This window comes from Aotus nancymaae, unplaced genomic scaffold, assembly GCF_030222135.1.
Source record: "Aotus nancymaae isolate 86718 unplaced genomic scaffold, 86718_ANA_hifiasm-v0.15.2.pri h1tg000058l, whole genome shotgun sequence".
Taxonomy (NCBI): domain Eukaryota; kingdom Metazoa; phylum Chordata; class Mammalia; order Primates; family Aotidae; genus Aotus; species Aotus nancymaae.
In genome coordinates, this window is record NW_026988472.1 from 40,258,585 (window position 1) to 40,283,658 (window position 25,074).

Genomic DNA, 25,074 nt, shown 5'->3' on the forward strand with positions numbered 1-25,074 from the left:
CTTATCTTCTGTATCCGCTGAAAACATCATCATCAAACACATCCTCCTTAACAGATCCCTAAACAGGTTCCTGAGGAGAGCCTCAGGTCCCCACTGGTTAACTCCAAGAACTCTCTCAAATGAGTCACTAGAAGACAAACACACAACCTCTTCACAGTATGGGTTACAACAGTAATTACCATAACACAAATCAAAAACATATTATCAGTCTACTGAACTGTATATCATTGGGATGTTTTTGTTGTAAACTAAAGGAGCTAAGAGACAATTAAGGTAGAAGGGAGACAAAAGCACCTGAACTGACAGTAACCCTAAAGAAGACATAGGACTAATTCGCACTTCCTAAATGCAAAGGAACAACCAAATGATGACGACTATTCCTTGACTTAGTGTCTGAAAATTTCATGGCAACAAACACAGCCAGCTAATATAAGTTGTGAGGAGAAACAAACTGAACCAGTCATTTTCAAGAAAAGTAAACAACTCTAAAACACAATTACACTATCACAGTTAAGCAGAGAAAACATATGATAAATGGTCATCATCAATCTATGGATGCTCTCCCAGACCTAAATAGTACCAGGTCTTGAGCTTTCAAAATTCTGATCTGTTAAGAACAATTGCCTGGCCAGGCGCAGTGGCTCACACCTGTAGTCCCAGCACTTTGGAAGGTTGAGGTAGGCCAATTGCTTGAGTCCAGGAATTCTCTACAAAAGATACAAAAATTAGCCAGCAATGGTGGTGCATGCCTGTGGTCCCAGCTACTCGGGCTGAGGTGGGATGATCACTTGAGCCAGGAAGGCAGAGGCTGCAGTGAGCCATGATTGCACCGCTGTATTCCAGCCTGGGCAACAGAGCAAGACCCTGCCTCAAAAAAGAACAAATGCTCTATATGGATGGAAAATTTAAGGTTGGGGTGGGAAGAAAATTTGTATTAAAAAAGCTTCATATTAGAAATGACTGTTTTCAGCCAGATGCTCTGGCTCATGCCTGTAACTCCAGTACATGGGGAGACTGAGGCAGGAGAACTGTTTGAGGCCAGGAGTTTGAGACCATCCTGGACAACAACAGTGAAACCCCATCTCTACAAAAAAATGTAAAAAATTAGCCAGGCATGATGGCATGCTCCTATAGTCCCAGCTACTCAGGAGGATGAGGTGGGAGGATTGCTTGAGCCTGGGAATTCAAGGCTGCAGTGACTTATTATCATGCCAATGCACTCCAGCCTAGAAGTCAGAGCAAAGGCCCTGTCTCTAAAAAAAACTAAAAAATAAAAATAAAGAATCATTGTTTTCTATTTATCTTGTAATAGCAGAGGAGAGAAACTATGTCCTATCTCCCATAATCCAATGACCCGAGATGAAAAGATCAGCCTCTTGGGAGATGAAGGAAGACAGGGAGACCATGACTAGGACACCGTCCTCTTGGACATGCAACCAACAGAATCAAGGAAAGTCAGGTCTGAAAGACAACCTGATCATATGGCCCAAATCCTATATGTGTGTTTTTTAGGAAACAAGCTTTTTAAAAATTATGCTGAAAAATCATATTTAAAGAGCAATAATTTTAATCACTGACTTTACTATTTCCATACTGTCTTATGAAAAATTAATTTCCCAACTCAGTGAGTAAAAGACAAGAGCAATCAAAACACAAGATCCCTCTGTAGAGCCAGATCTACTTGGTCCAGTCACAAAGATTACACTAGATACATTTCCATCCACCATCTGTGTTTGGCATCCTCTTCTCTCTCCAGGAATCCCCTTGCCTTCACCCATCTTTCCTCCTCTAGGTATCACTGATGGGTCTCATTCACACAGAATATTCTAGCTCTTGAGACTGTAAAACCCCTTAGTTGCTAACCCAATGCTACCTTTCCCAGGGAATGCATAGGTTTCCATCATATACTAGTTAAAGATAAGAAAGTCTTTAAGACCCACACAACTCCTTAATTGTGGTTCTGAATCATGCAATAAGCATAAGGAAGATATTTTTGAATAAAGAGCGCTTTCCTTCTTTTCTCTAATTGCATCATTTAAGCAGCCACCTCCTCCACCTACTTGTAAGACCAACACTGCATCTGTATTTCCTTAAAAGGGAATATTTACCTATTAGACAATGTGCTGCTTTCCACATGGTAAGGTTTTCTTTTTGCTGACCTTGAAGGAGAACGATCCAGAAGTCTCTGGGTTTGAAATGTAGGGTGATTCAAACACTGTTCTGTCAAGTATCTGTCAGCTGGGTCCAACTTCAGTAAATTCTCAGGAAATAAAATTTAGGATTGTTAAGAACATTACAAAGTCAAATTTAAGTTCTAATAAAAACCTTATTGTTTTTCCTTATAAAAGAAATACACGGTCATTGCAGAATATCAGGTAAACACAGTTCAGGAAATAAAAAAAAAAGACTATCTAAATCACCTATAATCTCATCATCAATGTCCTATTGGTATATATCATCCCAGCCCTTTTTTGAACATCTCATATACATATTTTCTTTTACAAAATTTGGCTTATATTATATACACAGTTTTATACCCTGCACTTCTCATTAACTAATCAAAATCATTTTTATAATATAATTTAAAAATTTAAAGTATACTTTTAATTAAGTGGATATTCACTTGAAAGAAAATACATTCTTAATCTTTCTCTTGTCCCCCAGATACCCAGTTCCCTTTTCTGGAGGCAGCCTAGGTTACCAGTTTCTTGGGCATCCTTCCACAGATACTCTATACATATCTCTATCTGCTCCTTTTATTTTACCCACATAGTAGTATACACACAATTGTGGGAATTTAGCTTTCTTCCCACTTGACGTAAGATCTTAAGAAATCATTCTGGTCTGGGTGTGGTGGCTCACACCTGTAATCCCGGCACTTTGAGAGGCCAAGGCAAGCAGATCACCTAAAGTCAGGAGTTCAAGACCAGCCGGACCATCACGGTGAAACCCCGTCTCTAATAAAAATACAAAATTAGCTGGACGTGGTGGCTCATGCCTGTAATCTCAGCTACTCAGAAATCAGAACTGTCGTTTCTCAAGGTGGGGGGAGGAGGCGGGGGGCGCATAAAGCCTGGAAGGAGTCGTAAGAAGGCTTCCAGGGTGTTAATAATTTTCTCTATCTCCATCTGGGTAGAGTTACATTAATATGTTTACATTATAAAAAGTAACTGACATATAGACATAATTTGTGCACCTTTTGAAAGGGCATTTCAATAAATATTTACTTAAAGAAATCTGATGGTAAAGATATTAAATAAATAGGAATTTGAATGTTTAGCTTCTAAACTGGCGGAAGCACAGGAAGATTCAGGTTATCTTTCTACTTTTATCTGTGCTAGTTTTTACAGGTACCACACTGATGCTTGGCAATTATATTTGATAATGATTTAACAAAAACATTCAATTATTTTTAACTAAAGAAAGATAAAAGGCAGAAAACATGAAATTGTATTTAATTCCATGTTTCTACTTTATTCTATTTACATTTTAAAAGTTACCAAATTATTAAGGTCTCAATCAATAAGGATTGACTGCGTAAAAAAGTATATTGACAAAACCTACCTGATTTAAGTGATAATTTATGTATAATTACACAAAAGGCTTTGAGAGTTCTTTTTTGGGGATAGCATTTCTCAATCTGTGTTCAGAAGAACACTAGAGCTTTAGTTTTATAAAAAACAGTATTCGGTATTTAATTAAATTTGGAAAATATTGGGTAAGACAGAAATGCTTTTTTATTGTGATGTTTCTAAAAGCCTTTATAGATTAATGAATATTGTGAATTTCTACAAAAGGTTATATGGTATGTGGCCTTTCCCAAATGTCACACCCTCCTCCCCCACCTCCGCCCTCATACCTATGTACACTATGTTCCCTGGAACACAGATTAACATAGTTTAAAGCACAGCAAAGTTCTGAGAATGCCACTCAGAAATTTCCAACTGTGCTAAGTATGCCTTTTAAAGGCTCTATGCACAGTGTAACCTCCACTGATTTTGACAGTTGATTGACTGGGCATAAAATAAAATTGATCCATTAACAAGTGTTCTTTGAAGGTCTACTATCAAACAACCAACACTTGCTTATGCACTTCTGGCTGCAGTGAAAGCTGAAGAAATATGAAAAATAGTTCCTACTTAAGGAGCTGACTGTCTACTGGAGAAAAAAAAAATTAAACTTGAATAATTCGAGAATGCTTTTAGAGTGAAGAGCAGGAAGACTTCGACAGGGAGGGTAGCATGAGAGAGAACACTCAGACCACAGTATTAGCAATGATCCTGTTATGTCTAAAGTAGAACCAGAAAGAGTCTGGGAGAGAAGAGGCCAAGTTAGAAAAAGAGGAAAATTAGATTCACTGATCAAATCTGTGTAGACGATGGGAGGCTTCAAATACCATGTCAGAAAAAATTGTTGAATCCCTTCTTTCAACATCGATTTTAAGATATGTTTTAAAACCTTATGCTTGAACAGCTCTTGTGTGCTAACAGATTTTTATTTTTCTGTCCATTTTAAGAATGTCATTTAGGGATTTCATGATTCTGTCTAGATGGATTGTGACAATACCAGATCCCATTGTAATTTTAAATAAATTACATGCCTTTTAATATGACATAGTTCCCCATGATTTGCCATTACACATCTCCTAACATTTCACTCATAAAAGCAGGCTATGGTCACATGTAGACATAAAAGAATCCACAAACCAAAAGATATTTTATAAAGATAATATCAACTTGCCTTACCTTCATTAGGTCAAGTAGAACACTATTCAAAATTCCAAGGTATCTTCTTTCCAAGGACTGAGGATGGTTAACAGCTGGAAACTGTAAGAGCAACACAATGGTAATGTTAACATTTAGGGAAGGATATGTGTGTGTATGTGCTTGTGAATGTTGCAGAAGGGAGCAGAGGAGCAAAAATGCCAATCCCAGTCACATTCATACTTGTATATTACTTTTGTTGTCTACGTATTTTTTTTTTTTTTGAGACAGTCTTGCACTGTCACCTGGGCTGGAGTGCAGTGGTGCGATCTTGGCTCACTGCAAGCTCCGCCTCCGGGTTCAAGCGAGTCTCCTGCCTCAGCCTCCCAAGTAGTTGGGATTACAGGAACCTGCCACCACACCCGGCTAATTTTTTGTATTTTTAGTAGAGATGGGGTTTCAGTATGTTGGCCAGGCTGGTCTTGAACTCCTGACCTCATGATCCACCCATCTTGCCCTCTCAAAGTGCTGGGATTACAGGTGTGAGCCACTACGCCAGTTGTCTGTGTATTTTTATATGGATTAATGGGACTGGGTGCCAATTAACAGGAAAACTCACAGGTGAAAGATGATACTTAAATTTAGGCAGACAATACTAAGGCATGTGAAACAAACTAAAATACAAAAATTTGAACTAATTATGTAGTAAAATAGAATATCATCTGCTTACACAATTAGTTCTAATACAGTGTATACATGATTTGTCTGCTTATGCACATGATTCGTCTGCTTATACACATGATTCTTAATTACGGATAGTAATTGAGGGACTAGCAGAAGGGATATTATAAGACATCAGATAGAATTCTTACAGCTTCTTAACAACAACATACCATTTACTCTTGAAAACAGAGAAGTAAAAAAAGAGAAAGTAAGTGGCCAGTATCTAAAAGGTCACAGAAGTAGAGAGTGAATTCAGACACACATTCTATCATCACTTTTAATATGCTCATATAATGACTTGCTTTCAAATCCTTCCATTTTTAAAGCTGGAACCAAAGAAAAAGCTAGGTTCCCAGATTAACAAATGCATTTTTAAATTAAATGAGGGGAAGAGGTCAAGTTTATTTAGATGCACTTTCTGTTCTTTCCTCTGCCAACTCACATTTTGCAGTATCTAGTGGATGTTAAAGTACTGAGTAACATGACTGGCAAAGCCTAATGCCATGCACTGCCTTCCAAATGTGAGGGCTAGTCTGCTTCCATATATTATTTCCTCTATACCAATATACAAGCATTTCGAAGTACTAAAATCCCTAAACATGCCAAATAAGTAAATGGAAGGACTAATTATATAGTAAAATTTCAAACAAGGTATTTAAGGAGAGATTATGACATCATCTCCACACCGTGCTCTGGACAGCAGGAGACAAAAAATACAAGAAAGACCCAAACCCTGCTCTTGAGGAATTGGCTGTCTGGTTGGGAAAGCAATCAGTGTTAAACTGTGCAAACATAAATTCTAGTTGAAGCTCACAGAAAGGAAAGACCAAGGTGGTTTATGGCCATGGAGAAAGAACCCATAGGTAATAGCTGAACTGGGTTTTGAAAGATATGAAAAATGTAAAGACAGAGAAAAGTAGGACAGCACCTTCCAGATAGAGGAATAGAATGAACTCAACACAGATGCACAAGGCAATATCCTAAAACTGATTTCTGAGGGAAGTGATGTTATGCGAGGCATTCTGGATATATTATTCTTATTTTAGAGATGAAGAAGGTGACAATCAGAAAGTTCAAATAACTGGTTCAAGGCAAGTTACATAATTAAACAGCAGTAGAACTAGTATTTGCACCCAGTCTTGTGATCCAAACCCACACTCTTTCTAAACCTAGGTGCCTCTCTCCTAAGGGAAGTACAGAGGTTTCCTTTCATGTTACTGGAGCATTAAATATCAGCCCAAAGAGAAAGACACCAACCATGCTGTGATAAAAGACCCTATACCAGTATATTTTAATATTTTGTGTATCAGGTCTATCTTATGCTACCAGATACCCCCTTCTTTTTCTAGGAGTCAAATTTCATTGATTAAAAAATTAATGCTGAAAGTCAAAAGGTATTAGAAATATTATAATAAAAAATGACCAAGCAAACTCCTAACTTCAAAGAATTAATTTACATGCTTTTCAATGAGACCTGCCATTCTAATATGAAATAATTCAACATACAGCCAAAACTCATGCATAGAAGTTTAACGTATATCCCTATCAGTCTTGTTTCTTTCTCAATCATGTGGCCAATCCAATCTAATCCAATGAGAATGCCTCTTTGCTGAGCACTATGTGTGAAGTTCTGGTCTGGACATTTTACAAATAATATTTCATCTTTACACCAATCCAATCAGGCAGTCCTTTGGTTATCATCATTTTACAAAAGAAGAAATAGAGGCACAGGATGGTGAAATAACTTCCTGACATCATTCAAAATAGTAAATATGGATCCAGGCCTTGAACCCCAGCAGTCTAACTCCAGAGTCTAGGCCCTCTACTATGGGGCATCAACTGTTACTTTATCACAATAACGCAAACCAGTATAGCATCATCTTGTAGATTTTCCTGTCTCCACATAACTAAATCCAAATGCGCAACTCACTGGACTGGTTACTGGTGAGTCCGTGGTGCACAGCAGATGCAGTTTACATATCCCATGTGCTTACCTATCTGTCATAGACATCTCCCTCAAAAGATATCGTCAAGCCTCCAAAGAGATTAAACTAATTTAGTTAAAATACCAAAAACATTTTCAGACTAAAATGTAAAAGTATTAAGGTTTATAAAAGTCAAAGGTGATGGAGGCAGCAATTTCCCTGAAGGATGTTTGTAAGCAGCATTGTCATATGCTGTCAAGCATTTTATAGACAATATTGTTTAGGGAAGAAGACTATGAACAAACAGGACCACAGACAAATGAGAAAAAGATATTCTTTGTGGGACCAATCTAATCAAAATGCTCCTCGTTCTTCAATATCCATTTCAAATGTCAAATGCTCCATAAAGTCTTCTCTAATGAATCCCCAACCATGATTTCTAACTTTCCAGAAAATCTGACACTCTCATGTTCTAAACCATATGGAAATACATTAGAAAACTGTACAATGCGGTAAATAATGCAGTACTTTATTATATACCCTGCTTTCTTATCAACTGTATTGTTTTCTAATTATTTTGTGGATGAAAGTCTTAATTCCTCAGCTAGTTTGTAAGTTATTAAAGCCAAGTAGCATGTCAGACCTGTTTATACTCTCTTCAGAGAAACCAGCATAGAGCCTCATTAACTAGGCCAAGAACAAGTCAGCCAGCAAACCAGGCTTAATGTTCCAGCAGTTAATGTTAAAATCCTGAGATCAAATATTTAATCATTCAACACTATTCAGCCTAGCAGGCACTATTCTAGGTGTGCTGCAAATATAATGGTGAACGCAACAGTTCATTTCCTCAGGGAATTCATTAGTCCAGTGAAGATACATATTTGCAAACAGCTACTTAAAGGAGAATGCAATGGGTGCTAAAAAGGAGGTATGACCAGAGTGTTATTGAGTCACCAGTTTCCCCTCGAATAGTCTAGAAGGTCTTCATGGAGGGAAGAAATTTGGCCTGAGTCTAGGGGAGGAAGAAGGAGGAGAAGAAAGAGGGGCAAGTGTTGGGAGCATTATAGAAATAGAAATGCAGACTTTAGAAGCAATATGTCAAGGAAATGGTGAGAGGTTCAATGTGGCCAAAGAGCACACACTGGGCCAAGCAGGGAGGCAGAGATGAGGCTGGAGGGCTAAGAAGAAGGGGTTTTTAAAGCTACCCTAAAGAGTTTAAACTTTCAGCAACCTTGAAGAGGTGTCTAAACAAAGAAGAGAATTGTGTGGTTTGAGAAATGTGAGAAGGCTAAAGTGAAAAGATAAAGATCGGGGGATCCGTTTGGGGGTGGTGGTCAAAGGTTAGGTAAAGGTAAAAGGGTAGAAGCATGAGAAATGGAGAGAAAAAAATACAGTTGAGCTTAAATGCTGATGCTACAGACTGGTTAATCACTTCTCAGATATGTAGTGCGTACTTACTGGATATGGCACTTTCTGTGTTAAATGCTGGAAACACATCTGTGATGTGATAAAACAGTTGATTTCTGCCCTTGAGAAATTTAAATTCTAGTGAGGGAGGACTAGATAGTTAATAATTAACAAGTAAAGAAATAGACAAAATAATTCCATACTGTGGTAAGTTCTATGATAGAAAAAAAAGGGTGTTATGGGAGAAAGAATAGGAAGAAGGTAGGGGTGGTATGTTGGGTGGCCAGAGAAAGGGGCACTCTTTGAGACTGACAGAATGAGAAGGCACCACACGAGGGAAGCACCTTGCCAGGAGTAGAAGCCATGGGTCCCAAGTTGATGAAACTGGAAAAACCGTGGAATGTTTACAGAAGCCAAAGAACAAAAAAGGCAAGCGTGCTACGAATCTGGAGAACGGGGGGAATGGAGATAGGTATGAGATGAGGTCAGGCAAGGAAGGTCTCATAGTCTACAGCAAGGAGTTTGGATTGATTCTCAGTGAAAATGCAATTCATTAATTATGACTAACTTTATTTCTGAATATAATAGATTTTTCTTTCTTCTAGACTGTGGACAAGTCCTGTTTATTGTCATATTTCCAACATCTAGTATGACAAATGTTTGAAAATGTTGAGCTAACCTGCTGAACCACATGTGCTGCTGGCACCCCAATTACTGGTCATATCTGGCAAATTTTTGGCTTACAAAAGCAAAAATAAAAGGAGAAAAGACAAACTTGCCTGAGGTAACTCAGACAAATGTGAAAGAGAGAGAGAGCAGGAGGAGGAGATAAAAGAGACACTGGTATGCCTTTGTCCATTCATTTTGCCCACATTTACTGTGCCTAGAAGGAGCTGGATGGTTGGGCACCAGGTTTGAGTAGTGGTGGTCTCTAAAGGGAAATTAACTGAGGGCCAGAAAGTCAAAAGAAAAAAACAAAGTACTTTGTAAATGGCAAAGTAACATGGTTTGAGAATTATACATTTCAAAGAAAGGAAGGAAATGGTGAGGAGATTATTTTGTAGTTGCCACAATGACCAGCAATTATCCCATTTTGGCCCAAAAAAGTAGCTGAAAACTTTAAAAAGGTTGTTTTTGGGGTAGATGAAAGACAGAAGTAATCTATAACTCACTGAGCACTCCAATAAGGTGACTCCTCCTCATTTGGGAAAAATTTATACTTTCTAAGACACTATTTAGCATATTCTTAGAAAAGCTTTGCACAAAGTTGTCAAGTCTAGGAAAGGCTGCCCAAGACAATACACTAATTTTTTGTTTTTGTTTTTGTTTTTGAGACAGAATCTCACTCTGCCGCCCAGGCTGCCTCAGCTCAATGCAACCTCTGCCTCTTGGGTTCAAGCAATTCTCTTAATTGCCTCCCGAGCAGCTGGGACTATGGGTGTGCGCCATCATGCCCGACTAATTTTTCTATTTTTTTGTAGAGACGGGGTTTCACCATGTTAGCCAGGCTGGTCTCAAACTCCTGGCCTTAAGTGATCCGTCTAACTCGGCCTCCCAAAGTGCTGGGATTACAGGAGTGAGCCACTGTTCATGGCCCCAAGACAATGCACTAGTTTGAAAAGAAGATTTGATGTTTCACTGTCAGTAGACCAGAAATATTTACTAAAACAAGAACCTTTAAATCTGGGGAATTCAAGTTTTCAGGGCTCTCCTCAAATCACTACAAATATGTATGCTCAATATTCATACATTTGGTATATTTGGGGGATGCTTACTATTTTGGATAAAGAAACAGTCTAGGCTGGGTGTGGTGGCTCACACCTGTAATCCTAACACTTTGGGAGGCCAAGGTGGGCAGATCACAAGGTCAGGAGATCGAGACCATCCTGGCTAACATGGTGAAACCCCTTATCTACTAAAAATACAAAAAATTAGCCAGATGTGGTAGCACACACATTTAGTCCCAAATACTTGGGAGGTTGAGGCAGGAGAATTGCTTGAACCCGGGAGGCGGAGGTTGCAGTGAGTCAAGATCATGCCACTGCCTTCCAGCCTGGGCAATAGAGCGAGACTGTCAACAACAAAAAAAAGAAACAGTCTAAGATAACCAAAGTTTAGAGTGTAAGAATGTATACACTAAAAAAGATTCTGAAAAACTGGAACTTATAGATTAAAAAAAAGATTAGAATTTGAATTCTAACCACTTTTTAAATTCACAAATACTATAAAAGATTTCGAAATAAAATATTATGGTAGGGATTATAAACACCATAATGGGAAAAGAAATAGTATTCAAAGGATAGTTTAGCATTCCACTGTTGTTCAAATGGTATTTGAATTCTATTCAAATATTGCAGTGTTGATTCCATTTTGGGTTTCAGCAAAACCTCTTACCCGGAGCCCATGGAAGCGAGGATTACTGTAGAAAAGCTTCATCTGCTCAGATGGAAGTGGTCCTAGCACCTTCTGAATAGTAAAAAGTTGGTCAATTTCACTTTCTCCAGGAAATAAAGGCTGTCCATCGCTAAGCTCCCCAAGAATACAGCCCACTGACCACATGTCTACGGACTTTCCATAGGGAGCGCTGAAAAATAAAGGAAGAGATCATTTTGGCAACTGAAAAAATACAATGTTTTGATAATTTTCAAATTATTGTGAACAAATTTATAATTTGCAGCAAACTTGTATATTTATGAAATTAAAATCTTCCATGTGAAAAAAGGTAAGGCTGAAAAGTAAATCATAAGAACACAGGTGAATAAACTTAGGCAAATAAAGCCATCAATTTAATAACAATTTAGTATACACTAATTTGAAAAGTATTCACATAAATATATGTAAATATATATATATATATATATATCTTAAACATGAATGGCTTAATAAACCCTAATACAGTATACATGTCTGGCAAGTAATACCTCACTAGGGGAATGAAATGCTTCCAAAGAATTGCATTTTCTTTTTTTTTTTTTTTTTTTTTTTTTTTTTAAAGAGAAAGAGAGAGAGAATAGGAAGGAGGAAAAAGGAAGAGAAAGAGAGAGAGAGAATGGGGAGGAGGGAGAAGGAAAAGAAAGAGGGAGAGAGAATGGGAGTATTGCTTTCTTGCCCAGGCTAGAATGCAATTTAGTAATGGGTATTGAAAACCTCTTTTATACTGATAATTATACTTAATGATGTAGTCAGGAAGGAATAAGGGAAGAAGATAACAAACAAACAGCCAACCAATATTTAATTTAAACCTATGAAATGCTATACGATTACTGAGGAGTGATTTACTTCCAATTATATAGTCACCTTTGGAATAGGTGTGAGGTGGTAATGTATGTTTTGTGTATTTGAAGTGGAGAGTTCTATAAATGTTTATTAAGTTTACTTGTTCCGGGTCTGAGTTCAAGTTCTGAATATCCTTGTTAATTTTCTATCTCGTTGATCTATAGAATCGTTAGCTCTTCTTGTTGCATTGATCCTTTTGCCATTATGTAATGTCATTCCTCGCCTCTTTTGATCTTTGTTGCTTTAAAGTCTACTTTATCAGAGGCGAGAATTGCATCTCCTGCTTTTTGTTTATTAGTTTATTTTTACTCTCTGTTTGATTGGTAAATCTTCCTCCTTCTCTCTGAGTCTTTGTGTATTGTTGCATGTAAGATGGGCCCGGATGCAGCATACCGATGGGTTTTGGCTTTTTATCCAATTAAAATATATATAAGTTTAATACCGGCATTTGATGCTAGCTGGCTGTTTTGCCCATTAGTTGATGTAAATTTTTTATTGTGTTAAAGTTCTTTGCTTTTTGATATATTTTTGGAAAGGCTGATATTGGTTGTTCCTTTATATGTATAGTGCTTCTTTCAGAAGCTCTTGTAAAGCAGGCCTGGTGGTGGTGAACTCTCTAAGTACTTGTTTGTTCGCAAAAGATTTAATTTTTCCTTCGCTCATAAAGCTTAGTTTGGCTGGATAGGAAATTCTGGGTTGAAAGTTCTTTTCTTTAAGGATGTTAAATATTGGTCCCCACTCTTTTCTGGCTTGTAGGGTTTCTGCTGAGAGATCTGCTGTAAGTCTGATAGGTTTCCCTTTATGGGTAACCTGACCTTTCTCTCTGGCTGCCCTTAGTATTTTCTCCTTCATTTCAACCCTAATAAATCTGGCGATTATGTGCCTTGGGGTTGGTCTTCTTGAAGAATATCTTTGTGGTGTTTTCTGTATTACCTGGAGTTGAATATTACCCTGCCTTGCCAGGTTGGGAAAATTTTCCTGAATGATATCCTGAAGAGTATTTTCCAACTTGGATTCATTCTCTTCATCACATTCAGGTACACCTATCAAACGTAAATTAGGTCTTTTCACATAGTCCCATATTTCCTGGAGACTTTGCTCATTCCTTTTCATCCTTTTTTCTGCATTCTTGTCTTCTCGTTTCATTTCACTGAGCTGGTCCTCGACTTCTGATATCCTTCCTTCTGCTTGATCAATTCGACTGTTTAAACTTGTGCATGCTTCGCGAAGTTCTTGTGTTGTGTTTTTCAGCTCCATCAATTCACTTATATTCTTCTCTAAATTGTCCATTCTCTTTAACATTTCGTCAAACCTTTTTTCAAGGTTCTTAGTTTCTTTGCATTGGGTTAGAACAAGTTCTTTTAATTCACAGAAGTTTCTTATCACCCACGTTTTGAAACCTGCTTCTGTTATTGGAACGCACGTGTAATCTATTAAGCCTTGTTCCATTACTGATGAGGAATTGCAATCCCCTGTAGAGGGAGAGGCATTCTGATTTTGAGTATTCTCTACCTTTTTACGCTGGTTTCTTCCCTTCATTATATATTTGTCCGTCTGTCGTCTTTATAATTACTGACTTTCTAACTGGGTCTCTGACGTCCAACTTGTTGATTCCCAGCGCCGAAATCTGAGCAATCCACTGAGCCGGCCAAAACAGCGGTGTTAAGATTGATGGTGCTTTTCTGCCCGGGAATCTCCGGACTCTGCACCAAGAACTGGCGTGCTAAGGCACCAGCAAAACCGCCACGCCGGCCACAAGAGTTGCCCTGGCGACCCGTGGAGCTCCTCCACTGGGAATCTCGTGGTCCGTGAGCAACTAATATTCGTCTGAAAGTGTGGCGTCCTCTCGTTCTTTGTGCTTTCACTGGGAGGTACGTGCCCGAGCTGCTAATCATCAGCCATCTTGGATCTCTCTCCCCTAGGTCCAGAGCACATTTTCTAAGACAAATAATTATCCTTTAGCTCTCTAAATGTCAAAAAGATACATCTTATCCATTTTATGAGTTTAGTCTATTAAAGTTTACTATGGGACTGACTTATGTGTTTTCTCAACAATGAATATTATTTAACCTTCCATTACTCAGCATCACAGTTTCTGATAGCTAAGATTGTGCTAAGGTCTACCATATTATTTATTTGAATATAATATGTGTAGCCTATGTATATAGAGCATTATGGTAGGTATTTCCCTCAAAACATTTTCCAGTTTACTTAGGCGTTTACAGCTTTCTTTTAGGGTGTGAGTTTACCAGAGGGCTTTAGGAGTGTTGCTATTATTGATAAATGGAGGTTGTATATGAAAATCTAGGTACCCTCAAAACAGTTTTATATCTATTTCCCAGTACCTAGAGTGTTAAAATTATTTATAGCAAATTAAGAAACCACACACACACAAACACACACACACAAAGTGCGCATGCTCACACACGTTTCAAACATAAATAATCCAAGCTTTAAGAAGGGAAAGCCAAAAGAAAATATCTGAAAAAGAATATGGAATGAAATTCTGGAATGCCAAAATGATATAGTAGTGAAACAAAACTTTTAAATCAAAGGACTGTTAATATTACACAGAACAGATTTCTAGGATAACAAATCATTGCAATGGTAAGTCAATATTTCATTTATTCATTTCCTTCCCATATCAACTTAAGAACCACACAAAGAAACTTCACTTAGATCTTTTTGGTAAGTTTGTTGTGCAGGGAAAGATACTGATCTTTCTTTCATATCTGTTTGAGAGAGAGAAAATTTGTTCCATAGTGCTAGATGGAGAAACTTATGGAAAATTTCCACATACCCACTACAAGCTATTTTTCTTCTGTCATTTGATTTGAATAATTTATGCAGCTGGAATGATTCTGAATGTCAAGGACAAAGCCTTGAGAATGTATAAAATTTAAATTCTTAATGTATAACCAAATATCTGATTTCAAAGGGATTTTTACTAATACAGTCTTCAACTAGTACTTGACGATCAATTAGCAATGCTCATTTTAGCACTAATTTAGTTACATTATCCCCATACTTTCAGCAGCTACCACACATCTCTAAACATAACTCTAGTTTTTCTGTAAGTATTATTAGGCAGCAAATACTCTCTGAAGATTCACAGTAAGGCTGTCCTCAAGATAAACTTCTTGGGGCCATGTTACAGACACCACCATATTATAACAAGCCCTTCTACTACACTTGAGTCCTCAGATGGGGTTCTAAGAACAATCTACTTCATACTCAGTTCTCCATTGGTAAAGTGTCCAGTAAATTCAAATTTCCCAAAAGAAAATGCACTACGCATCCCAATGAGTCCAAAAGGTACACAGAAAATATATAGACAAACACAAAGAAAATCAATCCTAATTCTAAGATTAAAAATTAGCATAAAAATTCTAAACTCTGCCCACACAATAGAAGAGATAATAAAGTGACTAAGCATCATTTGTTTCTCAGGATAAAGCAAGTTTTTGATTAAAAAAAAATAGTAAAGCTTTCAAAAAGTGATGTCAATGATTCTTACAGGTTTTAGGTCAGAAATGAATCAAGAATTACTACTAGATGGTTGGTAGGTAGTGGAAAATAAGTAGTTAATATCAAAATAAACCCTCAGTGAGTAACTTAAACATGCAGTCATCATGCTCTTCAGAAAAAAATTCAGAAACTTATATTACTATTACATAAGAAACATTTTTAAAAATTAAATTCCTCATGTCCCCCAGATACACGTATGGAATGCTAAAGAAATGAAACCTACAACTTGTGCACTTGTCATCATTATCACTATATCTAATTTTATTTGTGGAGTATAGCTTCTTTCTCTGTTCTTGGGTGGTCCCAAAGAAGGAAATACAATCTAGGGAAAATAATCCTACAACTAGGGTAGGTAGAGAATTATTAATGAGAACTACAGGCTCTTTCTTAGGCTTTAAAGTTAAAATGTACTAAAAAGAAAAGAACCTGATCAGAAGACCTTTTTCTGGTGCTAACAGATGAATGAAACAGCATTGAAAGTTAAAGGGTGGGCACAAAGGGAATGAATGTAGAGATGTTACTGATAAAATCATCAATGCAGTGCTAGTTTGAATAGGCATTTATCATCAAATAGGATTTACATTGTTCAGAACAAAAATGGCAATTGGTTCGTTTTTTCGTTTTTGTTTTTTTTGTGATGGAGTCTCACTCTGATGCCCAGGTTGGAGAGCAGTGGTGTGATATCAGCTCACTGCAACCTCTGCCTCTGGGACTCAAGTGATTCTCCTGCCTTAGCCTCTCAAGTAGATGGAACTACAAGCAGGAATCACCACGCCTGTCTAAGTTTTATATTTTTTTGTAGAGACAGGGTTTCACCATGTTGCCTGGGCTGGTCTCGAACTCCTGAGCTTAAGTGATCCACTAGCTCTGGCCTCCCAAAGTGCTGGGATTACAGGCATGAGCCACTGCACCCAGTCTGGTTCAATATTTACTCCATGTGCCTGGCAAAATGGCTGGATGTAAGAGATACTTGATAAGTATTTGATGAATGAATGAATGAACAAATAGGTAAGACAGAATGTCAAACTGTGTGGATATTCACATTCTTCATGTGGAAGTTTATTAGCAAAGATGGCTACAATAATTTTTTCCATTTCCATACATATACCATTTTGTAATATGCTCTGCCATTTGTCCCATCAAGAGGTGGAATTTATTTCTCCATACCATCAATCAGGGGTTGGTCATGCAACATGCTTTGGCCAACGAGGCAAAAGCCATACAAAAAAAGGCCTGAAAGTTACTGTTGCTTTGGGGTTCACCCTCTTATAGCACAGAATTCTCCAACTATCACACTTAGAAACTTGGACTAGCCTACTGGAGGATAAGTCTCCAGGGATCAGAAATGTTCTGACCCATCTGAGACCCCTAAACTAACCAGCTCCCAGATGACCTGCCAGCTGACTATACCTCCATGAGTGACTCCAGGAGAGACCAGCAGAAGAACTACCAAGCTGAACTCAAACTGCTGATGCCCCCACACCCAGAATCGTAAGCAAACAAAATAGTGCTTATTTCATACCATTAAGTTTTAGGTAGTTTGTTATACTTCAATATGTAACTGACACATTTAATTAACTAAAGTTTATTTTCCATAGATGATCTCAAAGCCAATGACAATAGGATCAGCAGATGTGGAGATGTCATTCTATTTTGGGATGGTAACTCACCCAAGTAAGAGTTCTGGGGATCGATACCATCTGGTGGCAACGTACTCTGTGTAATTAGCATTATTGCCTTCTGACAGATTACGAGCAAAACCTGAAAGATAGAAAAGCCCAAAGCTGTAACTTTGAAAAATAAATAGTAATTCATGTTGGCAAAATATTTCAGCGCTAGTAATACTTGAAACAACATCAAAAGAATGTGATGACTGTTCTTGCATGGGCTATTTATTAATAATGTCCTTATCTGAAAAAGTTAGTAGAGTGTTCCTATGTCAATTGAAAGACATACAACGTATTCACTTCAAATCCAGTCTCTTCACTATGCTAAAGAAATCCATGTTTTCAAAGTCACTCCATGCTTTTATAATTATTCAGAGCGTACTTTTAAATCAGCTCTCTCAATAAATCCAAACCTCAGGAAAAAAATGAAATGAAGTCCCCACAAAAGCTAGAAATCAAAATCAAACTAGCATATTGTAGATGGTCATTAATTTTGCTATGTGGCACTTAACACAGTATTTGCATATGTATTGTTGCTGAGCAGTTCTGGCCCTTACATAAACAGTGATGGAAACAAAGCAGGCCAAAATTAGTATAATTTCCTAATGATTGAGCATATTAGGGGTATCTTAGTCACCAATTACAGACTCTATCACAACTTTTACCCCCACCCTTTCAAAAGGTTTTAGGGCCACTGCAGAGCCACAAAATAAGGCAGGAGGATAAGTTAATCATCCATCTAAATCAACAAACACAACATAGGTTCACTGTGAATAGTTACAGCAAATCAGAACATTAAAATTAAGAGTAAAAATTAGGTGTACATCAGTTTTGAGACACGGAAAATAGTGTTTCTTAAAATGAAACAGCAATAAATAAAAACAATCACAGCACAAGACAAAACCTCCAACTTCAGATAATCAGTGTTTCTTCATAAGACATGCTTTGAATAAATATTTGTATTTTTGAATGGGGTTCTTCAAGTCAGACCAAGAGCTGCGTGCTCTGGGAGGGGAAACAATTAGGAAGTCCTTGCTAGGGATACATGGGACACAAAATGCCACATGTGGTGCTGCCAGAAGGAACTTCCTGACCATTCACAACAGTCTTTTCTCTGAGAAATAATGCCAGACCAGGAGCACTCTTTTCCTACTATTAACCATTCTATAGGCATTACTTTATATTTATAACTTGCTTTATATTTTCAGTAACTTAAGTCTCCATTTTGGGTGGTAATCACAATTACAGACAGGAAATCAGAAACAGATGCTATTCCTGAAAATCATAATGCTAAAAAAATGCTAAAAATGCTACAATCAAAATCTTTTAGATCTAGTATTCAATATTTCCTTTATCCTAAGCACATTCTTTAAAAATTTAGGATATAGCAAGACTCTTTTACATACTAGTCCTTATCATAAGTATGAAGAAAATTAGCTTCCATAAAACATTTTTTCTCAGGCAAACAGGTTGATAATATTCAAAACCTTTGAAAATATTAAGTGACAATAGCTACACATGCTTCCAATTGCTACACTGGACAAAGTGCATAGGAGATGAATGTGTAATTATGAAATATTTGACATTTAAATATTAAATATGAAAAAAGACTTAAAAATCAAGTGTTTATTTTTCAGAATACAGGTTAGGCAAAACTATAATTTTAAAAAGTGACCCATGACCTAAACAACCTAACATACAATCTAAAATTTTTTTCTGAATTATTTTAATTTAAATGTTTAACTGAGATTAATACAGAGTTATTATCTACATGGGAGACACAGACAATTTTCTACTAGGAGAGAGTACAACTAAAAAAATTTCCCTATACATTCAATCAAGAGCTGGAATATTACACATTACTAATTCCATTCACTGAACATTTAGAGGGAACAAATGAAAATGCTCTAAAAATGTCTTGACTTTACAGATATATAACTATTGCATATACAAAAGACTTATGTGTATTTATAGAGGAATACTTTTGGTGTTTATGATTAAACCTGGAACAACTATCAACATTAAAAAAATTTTGTGAAGTTATCAGGTATTAGGCTTATGTGTGTATTTGCTTTGAACTAATTCTTATTAAACAAAAATCATATGACAAATTTTTTAAAATAGTAGACAGTACTCTGAAAAGAAAGAGCAGTACTCCTCTAGCAATCAAGTTTTCAACACATGACTCAAAAGAATGTTACTCTACCAATTTAAGTCAAAACATATTAATTACTTTTAATATTCCTTTAAAAACTACCTATGTGTTACAATAAATTAATTCTGTTAAGTACCAGGACTTAATTTCTTTTTAACTTACCAAAGTCGCACAGTTTTAGGACATCATTGTGGCTGATTAAGAGATTTTCTGGTTTTATATCTGGAGTGTCAAGATTAAAAAAAGAAAATTAGTAAAAATGTTCTATGTTCTCCTGACTGACACTGTTAGATCACTGCAACAGCATCTAATTAGAAATATCTAGAGTAATTTGAATAGAAAACTGAGGCAGCAAAAAGAAAAGTAACACATTTTATGCTGGTACATAAAAGTTTCAATGAATTTCTTTTTCAGAAACATGCAGGCCACAATTTCAAAAATAATTTTTTCCTTTTTAACTATTAAAAGGATTAACTAGATCTCTGAAAGAATTTTAAGAATAATTAAATCTAGGCTAATACATACCAAAAAACTATTATTACTTCATAAAATACTAATAATACCAATTTTTGGAGATAGAAATATAAAATATTTACACTCACAAGATACTTTAAAATACATGAGAATAAATAGCTAGCATTACATTTACTGGAGAAAAAATACAAGATATGCTTTCTGTTACATTCTTCTATATAATTTCTATATTTACATCTCTTTAGCTTTTCTGCATGGTTCACAATTATCAATGTCTAATGCTGAAGCCATACTGGATGAGTCAAATTAAGATTTCTAATTTTTTCCATGTTTTGAAGATATGGTGGGAGTTAAGTAGAAATTCACAGAAAATACAGTTGAATTCTCTCCTTGGGAGGCATCTCACAATTTTATTTTTAGAGTAGAATACCCATCATCTATATCATATGGTAGAAGTGCAAATGGAGAAAGGGCAGAGGTAGTAAAATCTGTAGATTTCAAATCATGGTTTCTACCATTAATTCGCAACCACTGATTCACTATGCACGTAACCAAATCAAAGCATCATGATGGAAATGCACCTAATTCGGATCCTCATTAATATCCTCAAACTACATTATAGACTGTTACTAGAATCATTACCCTAGACACTAGATGTCCAGTTGATGTGGAGATCTACCCATGCTACCAACAACCTTGATAAGGTAACTGCTATGAGAGTCAAATACAAGAGAAATATAAACTGTTTCTAGGAATAACAGATGTTAGCATTCTTCCTATGACCTTTAAACTATTCTAACAAGTGAGACTATTTTTAAAGTGATATCCTTGTGCATTTATGTATAGGCAAATTAAAATATAGCATTCTTTTATCTGCTAATTCAAAGACAAAAAGTAGATACTGCAATATTTTTTGATAAATATTTAGGGTCACTGTTCTATCAGTTTGTGTCCCACTACTGTAAAACTCTGCAATGCAAGAGAGATTATCAGGAGAAGATAATAGGTATAGAGTCTAAGATGATGCTGAGCAAGTAATTTCCCTTTTATTGTTATAAACCACCCACTTCATGGCAGTAAAGGACAAAACAGTTTATGGGAGTATAATTACGACCTTTTTGCAGGGTGATCATGCCTGCAAATGTAGACAATGGGCACTTTTCACTAACGTGTAGGGAAAATTGGGAGGTGAAGATACATACTGGAGATTGTTGGTGTAAGAAGGAATGAGACATGAATGCCAATAGGGGCCAGTGAACTTAGGGACCACCTATATGAAGCCCGATTTGGAGTTGTTTCACATTACTATGTGCAGGATCAAGGCTATAGAGACCAACATTTTGCTCTTCTCCTATACCCAAATAAGTTTCAAAGTTCACACTTGTTGAGTTCTCTTACATCACTAGGCATTTCTACAGTTGGGAGTGGATCTATAATAGTTATGCAACTGTAAAGATCTCACCACAATACCCAAATAAATTTGTAATCCATTCTTTTGGTGACAGAAAAGGAGATTCGGAGAGCAAATGACTTCTCATATCTTGTACTTTCACAATATATTTAATTTAAATGGCAATGTCAATGCTTATGAAAATATTCTTAAAGATAGTAACGTCTGAAATACTCTTAACTTTATTTGATGTTTTAATATTTTCCATTTAAAAAAATCTCATACTCACCTCTATGGACAATATCATTCTTATGGCACCAGTGAATAGCCTTGATTAGCTGATAGATGTAGCTTTTCACTTTCTCAGGTGGAACTCCATTGGGCATTTCTTCCAGCAATTCGAGCATATTCTAAAAATTAAATAGAGTCATTAATTTCCCAAATTGGGTAGGCCCATAAATTATGTATTAACAATTTTATAAAGCATCTAGAATAATTCATCTAATACAGAGTATGTATTTTTTTTTATTGTTCTGCTTTCTATACATAACTTTTTCATGCTGAATCAGGATTAAAATTGGGGCTTTCTTTTATGAGGAATTCCATTTCTACTATTCCCTAATGCTACCCCAAATAATAATCCTGTATACTTTCTACTCTCCCTAAAGGTTTTCAGGCATTATTTTAGAATAATTTGAAGAGAAAAGCAATACAAAGTAGAAATATGACACTGTAATGTATAAAGTGGGGAACAAATCATTTTAACACAGTGTGCTATATCTCTGCAATAGAACCTTGTGATAAAAATCTGGCTTTGAAAATACTTCTGGAAGATCTGGGCAATATTCGTAAAAGAAAAAAAAATCTCTAAAATTAAAAATGATCAATACATTTAGTACAAAAATCAAACAGGCCACCAGAAAATACTGTTGAAATAAAGTCACAGACCCCATACAATTCAATACTCAAAACCTTAATTTGGAGACAGAGACCATTATAAACAAAATTCATGCAAAATTTTTTATTATGTGGAAACTCCACTTAGCCATTCTCTATTGAATTTCCAGATTAACAAAACATTCTCCTTTCCCACTGTAAAGTACAAGGCCCATGGCACAGACGTAGCTTATTGTATGTAGGCAACCATCCAGGACAGCAGTTCTCAAAGTGTGACCTGTGGATCTGTGGGATCTCAGACCTTGCAGAGGGCCCATGAAGTCAAAGCTATATTCATAAGATAGACTATGACATTTGCCTTTTCCACTGCGTTGGCATTTACACTGATGGTACAAAGCAACAATGGATAAACTGCTGGCACCTCAACATGAATCAAGGCATTGGATTCTTTAATCCAATTAAAACTTGCCTCTAAAAAAGAAAACAGAAGTTTTAGTTAAGGACATCCTTGATGAAGCAGTACAAAATATTACTTTGACTAAATTTCAATTCTTGAGTACATGTCTTTTTTTGGAATCTGCATAAAATGGCAGACTGCACATAAAGCCCTCCTGCTGCACATGCGCCATCTGTACAATGGTTGCCCTGAGGAAAAGCACTTGAAAGATTGAGATGCAAGCTGAACGAGCTGCTTTATGTGGAATGCCATTTTTTACTTTAAAGAATAACTGACATACAAACTTACCTATGTTAACAGGCAATACGTTTATTGTCATTTTAAAATGAACTAATATTTTTATATTGCTCAGTCATGACTAATATGAGAAACACTAATAGATAAAATACACATAAATAAAAAGCTCTTAGGGTTCCCAATAATTTTCAGAGTGTGAAGGGGCCGTAAGATCAAAAAGTTTGAAAATCATTGCTCTAATTTGGCCTCACAATTTTGTTCCCACCAGTCAAGTTGTATACCTATAAAGACTCAGTTGTATTTACTCTCAGGTCTATTTACAATAGATGCACTTATTATTTTAATATAATTAAATACCATATAAACCAATGAAATAATGTTTTTGTTTAAAAAAGAGTTGCTGTTGATAAGAAAACAAAGTTGAATACTCTACAGAGGCTTAATAAAGGAGAAGCCACTGAACTTGTTGCCATCTAATCAAATATGAGACAATTACAAAACACTGGCAAGGGATGGGTGCTGGTGGGAACAAGCATGTCCACTGAAGGATTCTGCACGGAGATTGCTTTGCAGATGTTTTTGAGCATTTGCTTTACTTTAAAGATGCATTACAGGTATGATGTATGTAAAAAAGACCAATCAGAACTTCAGAAGAGCAATATGCAAAAGCCCTTGACCCTACCTTTATAGTGTGGTAAATGAATACTACAGTATTTATATTTCCAATTAAAATAAACATTTTAAGTATGTATGCATCGTTTTTTGATTCTCCATTTGAATTCCCTTTTTCGATTAACAAATTTATAGGCAGTCCCAAATGCATAAGTGGAATAGGAAGGCTTTGTAATATAGAAAACAAATTGTATCTCTTGTTTCATATTCCATTCTAAATTCCTCAGTGGCAGAGATATTGTCCTCCAGCATCCAGTCTTCCCTTACTCCACAGGACCATAATTTTCAAGTGGAGGCCTAGCTGCCCAGAACAACGAATACATTTCCCTTCTGCCTTGCAGCTAGCGTGGTCATGAAACTATGTCCTGGCCAAGGGGATATGACAGCTGGAACTCTATCCTGACCTTTAGGACAAGGGTCACACCTCAGTGTGGTGGAACAGAGCTGCCACACTAGTCCTGTACTGCCCTACCTTTGTATTTATACGTGAGGGTGGTATACACAGAGACCCAGGATTACAGAGGCTTAAACCTCTGTAATGGTAGGCCTCTGTTACCAGCCCCTTACCCCTTAGAGCACTTTCTCCTTGCTCTCCTGAGACTCACTGTTAATTAAAAGGCACTGACACTAATGTGGCAAGTATGACAGACATGTTCTACCTAAGAACCACAGGGTCAAAAGAAGAATCTTAGGCCTGACTGTCAGACAGACAGACAGTTCTAGTAGCAGTTCAGCCATTTACCAGCAGGGAGATTGCAGACACACAAAATTGCCTCTCCCAGTGAGGAAACAGATACACAGAGCTGACTTCTCCATTTGTTATACTAAATTATTATTATTAATGAACAACCACAAGAATAGAAATAAAAAAGATAAACTAAAATAGATGTCAAATTTTTCTTACTTGGTAGTGAAAACTGCAAACTGCATGATTATTTGTGATAATGAAAAAATAAAGAGCAGCCAGGCATGGTGGTGCGCACCTGTAGTCCTAGCAACTCAGGAGGCTGAGGTGGGAGATTTGCTTGAGCCCAGGAATTTGAGGCTGCAGTGTGCTATAATCATACCTGCAAATAGCCACTACACTCCAGCCTAGGCAACACAGTGAGACCCCCATCTCTAAAAACAATTTTTTAAAATAAAGGACATCTGGTTTCCCCTGGAATTCTAATATAGCAATTCTTTTTTTTTAATAGAATTTGGTTTCTTTTAAAAACCAACTTTTAGTTTTATTTTGGTATGGAAGGTACCTTAGAGGAATGTATAAATTGACACACAAAAAGAAACTTAGATTCTGGAAAAGGAACATACAGCAGTGGTTTAAGACTACAAAGAACCTTCTAGCATCTTCCCAGTTTTTCTAGCAATGAAATTATTGCATGTTTTTTTTTTTTATTTCAAAAAATTATTTGTAAAGGCTGAATGCATTCAAAGCCACATTACTGGTCTGTTACCTTGGCAATACTGCTTTCCATTTGGTTATGACAATGTCGATGCTCTGTCATTTATGGTATAGCAAGCACCTGGGTATAGACCTGCAGCAAACATAAACCTCTCCCGCTT

At 36.5% G+C, this 25,074-nt stretch overlaps 1 protein-coding gene across 1 annotated transcript in view; it reads right to left on the reverse strand.

The window, feature by feature from the left end:
• Window positions 1-25,074, reverse strand: part of CDKL5 (cyclin dependent kinase like 5) — a 196,941-nt gene that overhangs the window by 27,086 nt on the left and 144,781 nt on the right. The window contains exons 6-11 of the mRNA XM_012434219.3: window positions 21,538-21,658; window positions 19,547-19,606; window positions 17,233-17,323; window positions 11,153-11,342; window positions 4,746-4,826; window positions 2,109-2,260 (exon numbers count right to left, since the gene is read on the reverse strand). Coding sequence (XP_012289642.1) covers window positions 2,109-2,260; window positions 4,746-4,826; window positions 11,153-11,342; window positions 17,233-17,323; window positions 19,547-19,606; window positions 21,538-21,658 — 695 coding nt within the window. The remainder of the gene's footprint in view (window positions 1-2,108; window positions 2,261-4,745; window positions 4,827-11,152; window positions 11,343-17,232; window positions 17,324-19,546; window positions 19,607-21,537; window positions 21,659-25,074) is intronic.